Source organism: Cyprinodon variegatus, unplaced genomic scaffold (assembly GCF_000732505.1).
Source record: "Cyprinodon variegatus isolate N-32 unplaced genomic scaffold, C_variegatus-1.0 Scaffold538, whole genome shotgun sequence".
Classification (NCBI taxonomy): Eukaryota; Metazoa; Chordata; class Actinopteri; order Cyprinodontiformes; family Cyprinodontidae; genus Cyprinodon; species Cyprinodon variegatus.
In genome coordinates, this window is record NW_015150991.1 from 230797 (window position 1) to 246565 (window position 15769).

The window sequence follows — 15769 nt, forward strand, 5'->3', positions numbered from 1 at the left end:
TCATGCTGAGTTTTCAGTGCCTCTTGGCAGGAAGTCATCCTGCAAACTGGATTTCTCTGACCTTCTCTCCCTGGAAGGATCATCTGAGCTTCAAACTGAGCTGGGGTTCAAACAGGAGGTTTGGATCCACTTTCCCCAAGAGATCGTTTGAGCTTCTCACTGAGAAAGGGATTATTCTCCATTACGACCCGTTCAAGTACCGCAGGAAATCTGAGTGACAGTCAGTTTCTCCGTTCACCAACAATCAACCGCATTCTGGGTAAACCCTGTTCCGCCCTCCACCGAATCAGACAAACACTGGAACTACGGCACACAGACAGGAGTCAAGGATTCAACTACTTCTCTGGAAACGTGAGTCGGCAACCAAATCCTCTTCTCCAAGTTCATGAGTCAATTTCCCCACTGAGCCTGAACTAACCGCTGTGTCTTCCCCTTACTTTTCAGTTCCGGTTGAGCAGTGTTCAGAGCAACACTTCACCCTCTGTTTAACTTCTTCAATAAAACCTGTTAAACCTTTTCCCTGGTCTCTCTGAATTGGTTTCTCTGCATGTAGGTCCGAGCTTTAGATAAGATCATGACAATTAGTCTATGTATGCTTTAAAAAAAAAACCTGAAAAATTCTACGATCCCCCTTGTTTTTCTTTACAACTAGACTACTGGATACGAGGCAAAGCAAAGTCTAAAAAAAGCTCCAATACATTTTTTCATCATGCTTTTTGAACAGTTTCCTCTAACATTACATAAATCAAACAGGAATCATGTCCAAATCCTCCCCAGGTCGCTGCGGCACACTGCCCCTTGGCTATCTGCGGGCCTCTACAATATTACTTAGTGGACAAGAAAGAAAAAAATAGGTGCTAAAAAAGATTGTTTGTTGCAGGATGTGGGAACTAAAATGCACCACAGATTACTGTGATTTATCTTGCACTCATCTAAGCACACAATTTTCTAAGCTCACAACCTCTTTCAGCTTCTTGTGTTTATGATCTATAAGAACAGACATGAAAAACATCTTATGTTGTATTTCCTTATATTTGTTTGTTACCACCTTGATACTGTGACATTTTAGCTCAAGCTTAAAACCATCAAACTGTTATTCTAGAATCACATCTTTGCAAAATTTGTATTTTAAAATCTAATATCAATTAATGTAAATGTATTTAATGAATATGTAAAAAAAATACTCTTTTCATATTTAGGAATGACAAGGAATTACTTTTTCTCAAATAGTTCAGCTTGGCATCATGGTTCTGCCGAATACATGTACTGTTTCCCTCAACTCAACTATTCCTGCTTTTTATACTAATGTAGAACAACAACCCGAAAAAGGACAATACCTCTCCATTAGCAAAACAGTAAAGCACAGCAACCAGGAAGCCCTGAAAATGCAAGGAGAACATTTTAGAGCTTTTTGTGAACATACACAAATGATCAACATGTACATTATGATTTTTATTATTATGTTACCTGGAAGGAACTTAGGGTTAGGTTGATAAAGTTGCGTGCATAGCGACTATTACCCTCCACACATTCATCTATTAGTACATGGAAGACAACTTCATGGAGTCCCAGCAGGGGAATCAGCACCAACGTTGCTCTGGCTAAACTGAAGGGTATAAATACAAGATCCAGGGAATTAGATTTGTTATAATATAACTATTCCTAATAAGAAAACAGAAGAAACTTCATAAATTCATACTGGTTCAGACGAAAGGAGAATAAAGATAGAAAGGAATTTCTGAAATGCATCGAGGGATTCATCACTCAGTGACGTTAATGTCTCCAGCTTATGTGTGGAATGTTTGAAGTTGGGATTTGGAATTAACATTGTGAGAGCAAATCAAAAGGAGGAACCTACAAACATTTTGACTAAATGTCCGTGTAACACTGGGTATAGAGGATGGAGTACCTGTATCTGTAGTCGGTAAATTTCACCTGATCGGCTTTCAGCTTGGACAACAACAGCTTCAGAATTTTGATGAATATAATGAAAATGACCTGCAAAATACATTAATGGTATATTTAAATGCATTGCACTTGGCCTATCTTTTTTAAGATGACAAATAACAGTAAACTTTGCATGTAAAAATGCATTTAGTTTAAAATAGTATCATACAGTATCTCTGTGCGACTACAGCTGCATAACTGTATCATCACAATACCAGCGAACATGAAATGCGACATTGAATCAGATAGAATTGTTGTAGATTTCAGTTTGTACACACAATACAAACATATAATAATTGTTATAAATCTGGAGAGCATGCTGAAAAAGTGCCTGAGAAACATTCTTACCAGAACTGATAAAGTAATCGGGCCTTTCATTATCCACCAGAACCACCTGTTCACGATTGACCAGCACCTTAACAAAAAAATACATGTGGAGTAGCATGTTTATTAGAGTAATGAGAAATTTTAATCGATGCATTTAATTAAGAAACTCACCCTGTGTTTTCATATACAATTTTAACGACTGTCCATGGAGTCACGAACAGGACAGGAGTTCCTGGAAAGTGACAGATGCAAGAGTTGCTGTTTTCCAAGAGAACATTGGTATTTTAAACCTGTATCCCACAAATTAAAATTATTTTCAAAAACATAACCAGAACAAAAATTAAAAAGATAACTCGGTCCTCTTTGATAAGTCAGTCAAAAGACTTTTCGCTGCATTTAAACCTCAGAACAGTGGACGTCAGATTCTACCCTATTTTAAGCTTCAATTAGCTTAAAAACATAAAATTAAAAAAATGATATACCATGTCTGTTTATTATGTCTCTATAGTAGCAGATAGAAAATATTTACGGCTTCTACTTTTGTTGCAGATGAGTCACTCAACCTGCATTTGTGTTGCTATAATTACCGTTGCCGACACTGTAACGTGAATCAATTCACCCAATTGGCTACAACTTCTCAACCAAATGTGGGTTCATTAAAAGGAGAGGAAACTTCTGAATGTTGTTATAATAAAGCATCATTTAATTCATTTTGTATTTATTATCAGGGTGTAATTAATATCAAAAAGACTCCTTTGATATGAAACCTTGTGCACGTAAAATTAGGGATAGGTGCCAGATTCCACCTAATTCCATCAGTATCCATTTTTGTAAAATCAAATAGTACCATGTCTCTGTATCTAAACCCATCATGGAGACACTGAGGGAGAGGAAGAATTGACGAAAACAGCATTGCATGGGCACAATGACGTCTTAGCCACATTTTACAGTCTACATTAAAAGCATGACTCATAAAAAGTGCTCTGAAGTATGGATCCACTTTTCTAAATGCAATGCAGATTACACTTTTTACTGCTATATTTAAAGCAAGCCTATATCTGAGGGTGGACCTATTTAACCACACATTTTTTTTGTCTCAAAGCTTAAAGGTGGCAGCCTAATATCTATGGCTACAACTCCTGCTTTCAGAACTGTTACCTGTCCTGCATTTTTGGAGATTACATTTTCTAAACATTTGGTGATGTCAGTGTCAACAGTGACACTGCCTGTAAGGCAGGTGTATCATAATTTAGAGTTTAAGATGAGGTTTAAGTTTTGAGATTTTATTATTAAACAAATTCAAATGTATTGACTGACAAATACACACAATGATACAGAAAATCGGTATCATTAAGTTCCAGTAAAAATCCCTCTCTAAGCATATCGGTTTAAATGTGAAAGGTTTCCATACCTACCGACAGTGCTGAAAAATTTCAACAACATGCAGTTGATGGTGATTTTTCAACAAGAAGGCTAATGACACCTAAATAGATTATAATAGTAAAAACACACTATAGATGCACATTTTTAAAGCCCCAGCATACCCAAGATTTAATCTGCCGTGTCCTTCCCATTAACAAAACCTGCGTAAATAATAGAATAATCCTATTTTGTCCCACAGTGGGGAAATTGTGGTGTATCAGCATTAGGTATGAAAGCATGGAGGATTTACCCCATCCCAGCAGCAGGTATTTCTTCAGCAGGCATCTCTTGGTCAGCACAGCCGTGAAGAGCAGTGTGTGAAGAAAAATGGCCTCCACCAAGAGCCAGAAGAAATTACATGCCACGAAGTACTCCATGCAAACTTTGGAGAATTTGCACAGTAGTCCTATCTGTTGAGGAATAAGATCATGCTGAAGCTGTACACATTGGACACAGGTAAACACGTGGACAAAATTGTTGGTACTCCTTTTTTAATGAAAAAAAGAAACAACAACGGAATGGTCACAGAAATAATTAGAATTTTACAAAAGCAATAATAAAAATAATTAACAATTTCATGAAAATCACCCAGTGAAATTCAGACATTGCCGTTTTATCTTGATTCAAGAATGAGTTTAAGAAATCTACTCTTGAAAAAGGCCTGGAATAAAAATAATGGTATTTCTACAAATGACAAAAAGGACATGTTCAATTAAGGTGTGTCCACTACTTAGAATCAAAGGTTTCTACAATCAGTCAGTGGGTCTGTATATACTGTATGACTGGAGGTAGTTACTGTGCTGTTTGGTGACATGGTGTGTATCACACTCAACATGGACCAGAGGAAGTGAAGGAAAGAATTGTCGCAGAAGAATTAGAAGAAAATTGCAGACAAGCAGAATGTGAGACCATCTCCAATCAGTTTGGTGTTCCTGTGACTATAGTATTATTCAGATATTTAAGATCCATAGGACTGTAACCAAACTCCTAGGACATGGATGCAGGAGGGAAATGGATGAACAATCAAAGAGACGACTAATATTAATGGTTATAAGAGAGTCCCCGAGAGAAAAAAAAAAAAAAAAAAAAAACACTTCTAGGAATTTAAGCTGTATTTGAACCCCAACAAACATTAGTATCAGATCACAGCATCCATTTTTGTTTTAGCCCAAATGGACTAAATGGGAAATGACTAAGGAGGACACTTGTTTAAAACAAATCATAAAAAAGCCAGACAGGAATTAGCCAAATTAAACATTGACAAGATACAAAGCTTCTGGGAGAATCTCCTATGGATAAATTAGAGAAAATCTGTTTATTTGGTGAAATTTTTTGCCAATATGTTTCATTTATCTTTAGCATAATGAAACATCATGAAAAGAACACTGTCCCTATTGTGAAGTTTATAGTAGGCTCTGTTATATTAGGGGGCTGCTTTGCTTCATCTAACATAGGGTGTCTTGTACAGTGTAAATCTTGAGACTACAAAGAGATTCTAGAGATAAATGTGCTGCCCATTTTCAGAAAACCTGGTTTCAGTCATGGGTCATGAGTCTCGCAACAGGATAATGACCAAAAAGCACACAGCTAAACACTCCAAAACAACTGAAAGGCAAACATTGAACTATTCTGAAGTGGCCTTCTATGAGCCGTGACCTAAATACACCTTTTAAACCTGAGACAACTGGAGCAGTTTGCTCAAGAAGGTGAGAACCAAAATACCTACTGAGAGGTGCAGCAGGTATTTAGCAGTTCTCACTGAACATTATAGGAATCATTTGAAGGCTGCTATTGCCTCATAAGGTTTTACAACAAAAAATGAGGGGTACCAGAGTTTTTTTTCCCAGGCCTTCAATTCATAAATACTTTATGAATCACAAAGGGAAATAAAATGTTGCTATAGGCTATAAGGATCTTCTGTACCAGTCTGTCTTGCACCGCATCTGGAGAAGCATTTTACTGGAGACACTTGGTTGTTTAAATATCTTCTAAAGAAGATGTTCACCATTGTACATAATATTAATAATTTTATGATAAATTTTTCTTTGTGAACTAATCCCCAGAAGTTTCAGAGGAGTTCCATCGAACAGAGCCGGCCTTCTTTATTCACTTGCTGAGTTTTTTTTAGGTCATTTGCTCTGGTGCTGTTACCCTGGCAGATCATAGAGGAAGAGATCGCACTCTTCACAAAAGACAAAAGCATCTTGTTGCCAACGCCTAAGGAACTATGCTCCCTTAGAAAGTACAATCTGCTCTGTCCCTTTTTGTAGACGCCTTCACAGTTGTGTTTCCAATCTAGTTTATTGTCAAGATGAGCACCAAGGTATGCACCACCTCTACTTCTTCTCCCATCATGTCAACAGGATTAAATTTGTTCCTATTTATGAATGTTTCCACACCATGCCACAAAGTAGTTCACTAGCTCTCTTTACTTGGCTTCTTGTCCATCTTTGATGCACCCAATGACTGGAAAGTCATCTGACTATTTCTGTAGGTTACAGGACTCTGGTACTGGAAGTTAGAGGTGTACAGTGTAAAAATGAAAGGTGAGAGTAAAACCCCCAGTGGTGCTCTTGTGCTGTTGACTACTTGATTAAACAGTTGACCCTGCAGTCTAAACAACTATGGTCTATTTGTCAGGTAGTCTTTGATCCAAGCGATTGTTGATGCTTCTACCTTAGCCTTCCGAGGTTTCTCACATAGTAAGTCAGGCTGAATTGCAATAAATGCACTGGAGAACTTAAAGAACATGATGCTCCCAGTACTGTCTGCTTTGTCTAAATGGGGTTTGCTGAAGCAGGTTTATGACAGCATCTTTATTTCCAACTTAATGATGAAAAGTAAACTGCAGGAGGTCCTGATAGCTGCTTGTTTGTTTGCTGAGGTGAACCAACAGAGGTTTCATATGAACTTTCATGATGTGGGATGTCAGGGCGACAGGCCTATAGTTAATGGGGACACTTGGCTGAGTCGTCTTTGCTACTGGAACAAGGCAGAAGGTCTTCCACATCACTGGAACTGTATCCTGTCTCAGACTAAGGTTGCAGAGGTGCTGTAGAATCCCACAGGCCTTCAGGACTCTGGGGCTGACACCATCTTTACCTGGTGACTGATTACAATTCAGTTTCTCTAGGCTCCTCTTCATTTGACTTTTAGAGACAGATGGTGATAGGCGGAGGGCACAGCACGATCTTCTGATTTGGCTGATAACGAACTCATAGAAACAGTGGTGTCAACGAAAGAGGAGGGTATTATGTCCATGTGACTGTGGGCAAGAGACATTGTGACCTAATTAAGGGAGTGGCTGGAGCATAGGGCATAGGCTTTGAATCCTAAGGTTGTGAGTTCGATCCCCCACTGCCACTTGGGTCCCTGAGCTAGACTCTTATCCCTTCACTGCTCCCTGGGCGCTGCGCAATGGCAGCCCACTGCTCCCCAAGGGGATGGGTTAAATGCAGAGAAATCATTTCGTTGCTCTGTACTTGTGACAGTGGAATGACAATAAGGCTGAATTCTATTCTAATTTCCTAAGAAGAGGTCTTATTTGAGACATGCAGGAGTCCTTGAAATTTCTATAAAACACGTCCGGATTTGTTTTTCTCTAATAGAGCAGCTGACAAACTTTTGGAACATTGGCAGTTTAGCAGAGAGCGAGACAATGCATTTGTCTGTTGTCTCTGTAGCTCAGCAACAATGAAACTGATTACTTCACATGCACTGTCGGCAACAGCAGAAGGTAGAATGTAACCAGAACACTGGTAAACTCTCTGGGCAAATAATATGGTCAGAAACCAAATGCCAACACTTCAATATCTTGGCTGGAGTGAGAAGTCTTCAAAGTAACATGGCCTGGATGACACCATCTGTTATTGACAAACACTGTCGACACACCCCCTTTCAATTCTCTTTTGAGTCTTCTTTAAACCTATGTCTGCTCTTAAGATCAGAAAGCCTAGCAGAGAGAGACGCTGGAGTCCGAGATATGATCCTGCAGCCACGTTTTAGTAAAACATATAATATGGCATTAACCATACTAATGGCTGGGTTCTTGTTTCCTAATGATTTCATGTTACCCATGATGATTGATGGAAGAGATGGCTCAATTTTCTTGTTCCTCCAGAGTCCCTTCTCCTGCTTTGCATCCCTGGTGCCACCTTTTCAACTCATCTGGTATTAGAGGAAGTAATCAATGTGTTATCTCAGCTTTAAAGGTGTTAATTAGCTGCTCTCGGCTGTAAAACTTGCTATGGTTGCTGTTCGTATGCACTGAAACAAGTATCCAAAAAGGGGGAAAAAAATCCTCCCGGTTTTGCAGCATTCAACACCAAAAGCAAAAAACATCAGAAATGGGAAATTCTGATCCACAAACAGAGAAACTACAGGTCTCATAAAAAAGATTATCAGAGTCAAGCCTACAGAACTCCAACGCGCAGCCACCTTCAGCAGCACAATTGTAGAAAAAAATCTTTCTTATTTTGGTTTCTTATTATTTAATATTTATTTATTATTACTCCAGTCAGATTTGGACTATTTCTGTGACCATTGTAGGTTTTTCTTTCATTTAATTAGGGGTACCAACAATTTTGTCCATATATAAATGTACATAAAAAAGGCAGAGGTTATAGTACAGCTGAGCTATAGAAGTTCCATCCATGGTCGTCATCCGGTGAATTGGAATACATGAGCTGGAAGATAATTTCCTTTGAAATGATGGCCGCAGCTCTCAGGATGAATGACACAAAAAGGTTCATGTGAATGTAGTTTCTGGTGCAATGGAGCTTCCTGGTAAGAAGATACAGGAAGAGTGAGGATACATTAATTGGTGCTTCCTGCACAACACTAACAGCATTATCAATGCAAGGGCGCTGCTCATTTGGTAGGAGGAAATTAAAGTAATGGAGGTACAGGTAGGACATCTTTGTGGTTTATAATGCTGTTAGTGATAGTTAATCGCCTCCATAGTCTCATTAATCACTTCTTACAGAGAACCAGCTGCCTTTCCACCCAGCTCTATATACATTTAAGGCAAGTCAATGGCCTATTCAGCATGGCTCTGCTGGAGCAAAGAAGAAAATTACAACTTAAATACATTGGCGCACTTACTGAAAAAGGTTAATTCCATTATACTTTAATATAAGTTTGGCTGGAAGATAGCTGGGCGTCTAAAAGTTATCCCCAGTACTTTTTTCCTCACATTTACAGTTGAGCTACAGCAAGTCTTGTTAAATTTCTAACTTCTTGTCTAATGAGAACTGACCTTAGCATTCCCATGAGCAGAGTGGCCAGAGAGAGGGACACTAGCGACAACGAATAACCAATGACAGAGATGAGCCTGAGGGCAGAGTCGCGAGGTATTTGATCCTCCTGAAAACAAAAAGAGATTTAATTAAAAATAAAATAACTCTAGCATCATTTTAACACATTTGAATTATAATTCATAAAGACAAATCAAACTTTAAAAATCTATCCACCATGTCTTTGAAGTATTGGTGTTCCAAACATTCAGAATGGTCTCTCCAGGGATCTGTGGAGTTCTCCAACTGCCTCCAGCTCCCATTCTCTAAGCATTCCCGATGTGCTCTCCTGTTACCACCTGATGCAACAAGATACATTTAGATTTAGAATATAGTAGCAGTAAGCATAATCTTTTCAAGTGTATTAACTTTGAGCTATTTTCATGATAGAGATGTGAGGATGTTTGGATCATTTATGTTTAATCTTAAAGTCGTAGGGAAGCGGATGTTCCAACCGTTGAATTTCCAAATTCTCCCGAGTGTTACATGAGTGAATAAAATGAATGTGATTGGTCGATTATAAAGGGAGTGGGATTGTTTGCAAGCACGTTTGGTTGTGGCCAGTTTGTCGGAAGCATCTTGTGAACCAGTTAGCGACTAGTAGGTTCCCAATGGGAAATTCCGTTGGGATCAAGTAGCACTAAATTGGTGACTTAGAAACGACACTGTCAAAAAACGCTATGGACAGCGGAAACATGCAAGAGGAGAGTTTTGTGTCCGAGGTCATGGATGAGTCTCCTCCGCATACATTTTTTATTTAGAGGAGGAAATCGGGGAAGAAGATGTTGTGGAAGAGGACGCCAGGGCGGCAGAAGCTTGGTTTGGTGTAGAAGGCTTCCAGCCGTCCATGTTTGAGCCCTTGCCTCGCAACGCTGCCAGTTCTGTTAGCTCTACGCCTGCTGAAGACACAGACGTCCATCCCCGTGAACACTGGGATGGAACTCAATGGTAAAGGAAATGATTCATATTTCTTGTTTCAACCGTTTCGTATATTAGCTGCGACATATAAATCAAGATGCTATGACCAGAAAAATTTGATTGACAGATGACCTTTGATATATGATTGGCCAAATTTAGGTGTTTAGGCTGACGTATAACTAACTGGCCTGCATAAATAACTGATTTTAAGATAGGATGTTTTTTTTTTAATAGAATTGTCCCAAATTTCTAAAATTTGGGACAATATGGTCTGATAAAGAGTACATTTATATTCAAGCCAAAATGATTTGATATTTAAGTATGATTTCACTACAACTTTAAATTTCTTAAGTTTCTCCTTTCTGTTGAGAAAGATAACTGCTCTCCCTGCCATTTTACTGAAACCTTCCCAGCTTTACATTATCTTGTTTCTAGCAATGTTGGTTTATGACAGCTAAAATAAATGGTGACATAGGGACCTAAAGGATATAAGTGCTGGGAGAATTCCATAAGAGGGAAACTGGTAGGAACTAAAAATAGCATCTACTTCTTTCCTTTGGTTCAAAACTTAAATGGCCATTCCTTTGTTTTTTTAGCTGCATTTAATCAGTTGAATTTCTATTACACAAAGCATTAAAGAAAATCATAGTAATATACTAAAAAATCTAGAACTAAAGATTGCTTGGTTCTTTTGCTTGGCTCCACACTGCAAGGTTAAAAAAATTGGATTTTATGGGTTTACAAAATCATCTGACAAAAAATGGTTTTAAAAATCAAGTTAAAAAGAACATATCTCATATGTATATTTATGTTTATGAATAGACTTACTTTTTTAAAACTAAATTGTATTGGCTCTAATTCTACTAACTTTACAAAGTGTGCATGGGGTTGCACATTTCTAAGTATAATGACCCCATAACAGTTTATACTACACTCAAGTAACAGTGTGTAAAATACTTTATCAAAAAGTGGAATATATATATATACATATCTAAATACAAAACCTGGAAACAGAGTGCAGATCTTGGTTCTTCAGTGTTAACATTTAAATGTAATAAATTGTAGGTGTTTGAAACCCTGAGCATGAGCCGATCCAATGCAAACATCACTCCAAAAATATAAAATATTCATAGTTTCAAACATCCATTGACTGAGACTAGCTTCTGCGATGATAAATGTTGACACTCATTCCAAATTAATCAACGGTTGAAGTAAGCATGGAAACAACAGTCTAATAAAGGTGTCTTTATACGTGATATTCAGTATTAGTGACAACAATACCCTCTGTGATCCATGGTAGGAAGGGAGGACAGGGGACAGAGACATTCCCTGGAGATGAATGGGGCCAGCACACAAACTTATCAAAAGTTCCTTTACAGTAGTTTCCTAAAAAAGAACAGGAACATGATGTTTACGTAGTTCGTACTCATATAAATCAGTCTGACTGCTGGTTGATAGGGGCTCACCATTTGCTGGGAATGGAGTAGAAGCCAGGGTTCTGTTACAGTTCTCCTTGTACTCCGTGCGTTTAGAAATTATACTTTCCAGCAAGGAGCCTGTCGCCTTCCACACAGAGACGAAGAAAAGAAAATTCAACAATTTTTAAAACTAGGAAACTGAATAGGAAGATATCTAGATTAAAGATATATACAGTCCTATTCTAATAGATATTTATATATATATTATATATATATATATATATATATATACATTTTTTATTTATTTTTTTTTTTTTTTTAGCAAAACCTACAAAAAACATTGACAGAAAAACTGACTTAGTAGAAAGCCCGGAAAATGTGAAAAGTTCCCAGAATATAGGGTTTAGATTCCAAAATGCTCAAATATCTAGATTAAGTAAACTAGATCAGGGTGCCCTACCTTTGGGGCCACTTCCTACATTTAGTCTGCTGAGTTTTCACCAGCGTAAACAGAGCACCCGTATATTTTAAGCACAAATTATCTGGTCACTCTTTTGACATAAATTACAAAAAATACTTATCAGCTGCGCAAATATAAATATAAGGTATCCTATTTATATTTTCTGGTATGCCAAAAAATATGACTGCCTGGTTTAGCTTGAATGTGTTTTTCATTCATATGGAGTGAAATGCAAAGTGTATATGCAATGCTGTATTAATATAATATTTATTTCTTTTTAGTTTAAAACTGTCTTTTTAGTTTTAACAGAGATGTCTTTTCTTTTTTTAAGGAGAACCAACCATCTCTTGGTGACAGCCGCAAGAGGGCAAGCCAAAGTTAATATAATAAAATGCAAAAACAAAAAACTTCCTCTTTAGCTCTACAAAATAAATTGACAGTTTCTCGTTACTATACTCTCTTGAAAAGCAAGAGTCACACAATTGCTGCTTAGGGTTCAAGGACTAGGACAGGTGCTGCTTGATCTCAGGACACTAGTGAAATTTATATCAATCCAGATTTTTTCATATTCCTTATACATATGATATGATAAACTTTATGATTGTATATAACAGTAATCCTGCTTGTGATAAATCTTCTTCATCACTGGTGTCCTTTATCAAAATGTAAGATTATGTTTGCATAAAAGAAAAGCAGCAAGAAACATAAAGAAATATAAGATGTTTCCTGGTCTTCTGAATAAAAACATAAATAGCTGATAATATTCTATAAATGTTGATAACATGGTGTTCTGATTTAAACAGCTAGTGCTAAACTCAACACAAACAGTTAGAGGCTTGATTTTTCTAATCAGAGACACAGGTGGCCTAAACTTTCCAGTAAAATACAATAATACTTAAAATATTTATTTTGAACCTTTGAATGACTAAATTTATGATTAACTATAATTCAGTGTAAGAAAATACAACCAACTAAGATCACAAATGTCCACACCCAAAAGCAATATGGAAGGATAAGTTGACCGAAGGCTTTGGGCTATAGAACTAAAACCAAATAATATATTTTTGTAAATAAATCAGTACAAACATATTATATGTATGTTATTTAGTCTGTATGAGGATAATATAACATTTTCAGAACCACTCCATTAATTGTTGCTACCACTTAGGTTTTAAGAAAAAAAAGGTTCCTTTAATGCTAAGCATGTAATTTAATGTAATGTTTAATGTTTTGTTTTTTTTATCGTTGATGTTGTCATTTTTTTTTTCGTGTGTGTGTGTGTTTTATATCGGCACTGGAACTATTCCGTTAATATTCCTTTAATTTATAATTTAAATGACTAATTTTTCTTATTCATGTATCTTTCTAGTTTCAAACCCATTTTTGAGGAACCACATCACTTGAATTCATCTTCTGAATCATCCTCTACATTAATAATGATCGAAGGTGACAAAGGTCAAGCAGTAACTCTTAGATCTGTTATACAACTTTCTTTAAGCTACAAAGAAACTCAATGCTCCAGTTGATGTTAAAGGACACAGTTTTTTCTACTTTCTTCACAGAAAACACAGAATACACAACCTTTTTTGGCCTGTTCTGTCTGTAAAGATGCATATTGACATTATTAGGGAATGAATCCGGAATTTACTATATCAACATGACATGTTTGGTTGAATAGATGTCTTTGATCATGAAATGGGTTTGATCATAATTTTACAAGGATATATTAGACCTGGAGAGTTCCATAATGTTTATAGATTTTGATTGTGAAGGTTAAAATATATATATATGATTACTAAATGGACAAAATATTTATTTCAGTGGAATTTTCCTCTATTCTAAATATTTCCTGGTTAAATGTCATCATATTGTAAACCATAGAGGTGTAAAAACATTTCAACATGCTATGTACTTATTTACAGTTTACATTAAACATTTACAAAAACAAATGCTTGACACCTCTAGTTTCAAACTAATCATAAAGTGCGCTTATGTTTGCACGACATTTCTGTTGTATTTCCTTAGTGTCTATAGACCGTTATTTTACAGTTTGATTCTGCAGTTTCTGAATTGACCCACTTGGTGGGAGTGTTTGATCAGGATAGATTTTAGGGAAATATTTTCTGCTTAAAGTAACAATCTAACCTGTTAAGACAATTTAACAAGCAATTTCTATTAGAGAGAAAAAGTAAAATTTTTCATACTACTTAATAATATAGATTTCTATTGTCTATGTCTATTTCTAGGTAGCTTGACTTTTTAAAACTTCCCATGGTTACCACTTAGTGCTGATTTTCTGTTTCTTGAGAGATCAGTTCCACTGCAGCATCTAAACTTCAAACTTTGAGACTCATTCTGATTTCTATTCTGCACAAAAGTTCTCATAAGCCTAATGACAAGGAGCAATCTGATCCATAACTCATCAAGAAGAGACATCTCCAGCAAAGGACCATTTAATTCATTTAAATTCCATTGAAATTTCTATTCATCTTTCATGTCTTTCGTCAGTTCAGATACTTCACTGCTACTCTCAAAGACAAGGTGCTCAACAGTTGTATTTTAATGATGGGTTTTCATCTGAAAATCCTACCATATATGAATAAAAACACATTTAATAATAGGAGATAAAGAAAAATGTTTGGGTATTTTATCTGACAATAATTAGCACCATACCTGCTCGCTGAAGACCATAAAAAGTAGAAGAAGAAGGAGTTTGTTTTTCTTGTGCAGGGCTGAAAGCAGGTTTGGCATGGTGCTGGAAGTTCACATCGAAAACAGCTGATTCCTGCTCTTCTCGCTGCACCCACACTTCATACCTCCTTTACGGACTCCTCAGGCCTCATTCTAGCTTCCGCTCTCCACTTCCTCTCAGCACAAGTCAGGTGTACTTTACTTAGATGTTCGTTTGTATAAATCCTTTACAAATCAGGTGGGGTACTGGTTGGTTCTTTAACCAGTGATTGGCTAAGTGTGGTACTCACTTAACCTGATTTCCACTTTGTTACAGAAGTCTTGAAATAGAAAAAAAATATATTTTTCATTTAAGGATTTGTCCAAAGATCCATTTAGTAAATCTTTGAAGGAAATCTGAAACCGCTTGGTTGCAAAGCAGGAGGCTTATCAGTAATGAAGACCTCATCTTTCCATGAGGAAGAGGCTGTGAAGGCTCTACTCCCTATAGACTCAGCTAGGCTGAGATCCTAACAGACAGATTGCCTCTCCCACCCCGTCATCCCCTAACCAATCAAGACAAGTTCCAGAGGGGAGCAGCCTGTATAACCGGACTTACTCTTATCCAGGAAAACTGGTCACACAGAAGCAAACAGTCCCTTTTAGAAGTACTAACCATTAGAAAATAATAAGAAACATGCACATGTCCCAGTAAAAAACACCTGTACTTTTTAAAGATGGTGAAGAGGCTGAGCTCTTCCCTCTGTTTAACTATCCCACTTAGTTAAGGGGCATCAAACAGCATCTCTGACACTAATGGGGATCTTAATGTAAACCAAGTGCACTAAAGCCAAACACAGGGGAGCTAATGGAGAAGCAAATAACCAGATGTGCCAGCAAGAGTTGGTATTATGCATGAAACCTCTCACAAATGATTTACACTAGAAAGCTTAAATAATTAGGCACCAGTAAATACAAGATTGCTTTTTAAGAAATAAGATCTGCTTGGTTTTTATTTTTGGGTAAAAAAAAAAAAATAAGTAAAGCAACAAAAAAATAAAAATACAAAAAATCTGTTAAAATTTCAATCTCTAAGTCATCTTTTCATTGAAAAAGATAAAATAAACTTTGCTAATCTCACTTAAGAAAAACAATCAATATTGCATTTTTTTTAGCTGGAGAAAATTTTAGAATGCCAGATCAAAAAAAAAAAAAAAATGTCTCTCCCTCACTCTGAAAAGTCATGTGACATGCTCTTGGATTCAGGATTTTCCTCAAACTTTGTGGTGCTTGACGACTGATTTTAGAAAAAC

The 15769-nt window shown here is 36.8% G+C and overlaps 1 protein-coding gene across 1 annotated transcript in view; it reads right to left on the minus strand.

Moving 5' to 3' along the window:
• The window catches only part of glp2r (glucagon-like peptide 2 receptor), a 17321-nt gene extending 2762 nt beyond the window's left edge, over positions 1 to 14559 (minus strand). Inside the window, exons 1-12 of the mRNA XM_015391370.1 lie at positions 14460 to 14559; positions 11375 to 11471; positions 11190 to 11294; positions 9168 to 9289; positions 8954 to 9060; positions 8325 to 8478; positions 3947 to 4106; positions 2446 to 2506; positions 2296 to 2362; positions 1910 to 1998; positions 1468 to 1606; positions 1338 to 1379 (exon numbers count right to left, since the gene is read on the minus strand). Of these exons, the coding sequence (XP_015246856.1) occupies positions 1338 to 1379; positions 1468 to 1606; positions 1910 to 1998; positions 2296 to 2362; positions 2446 to 2506; positions 3947 to 4106; positions 8325 to 8478; positions 8954 to 9060; positions 9168 to 9289; positions 11190 to 11294; positions 11375 to 11471; positions 14460 to 14537 (1221 nt within the window). The 5' untranslated portion in view covers positions 14538 to 14559. The remainder of the gene's footprint in view (positions 1 to 1337; positions 1380 to 1467; positions 1607 to 1909; positions 1999 to 2295; positions 2363 to 2445; positions 2507 to 3946; positions 4107 to 8324; positions 8479 to 8953; positions 9061 to 9167; positions 9290 to 11189; positions 11295 to 11374; positions 11472 to 14459) is intronic.
• Positions 14560 to 15769: the final 1210 nt, after the last annotated feature.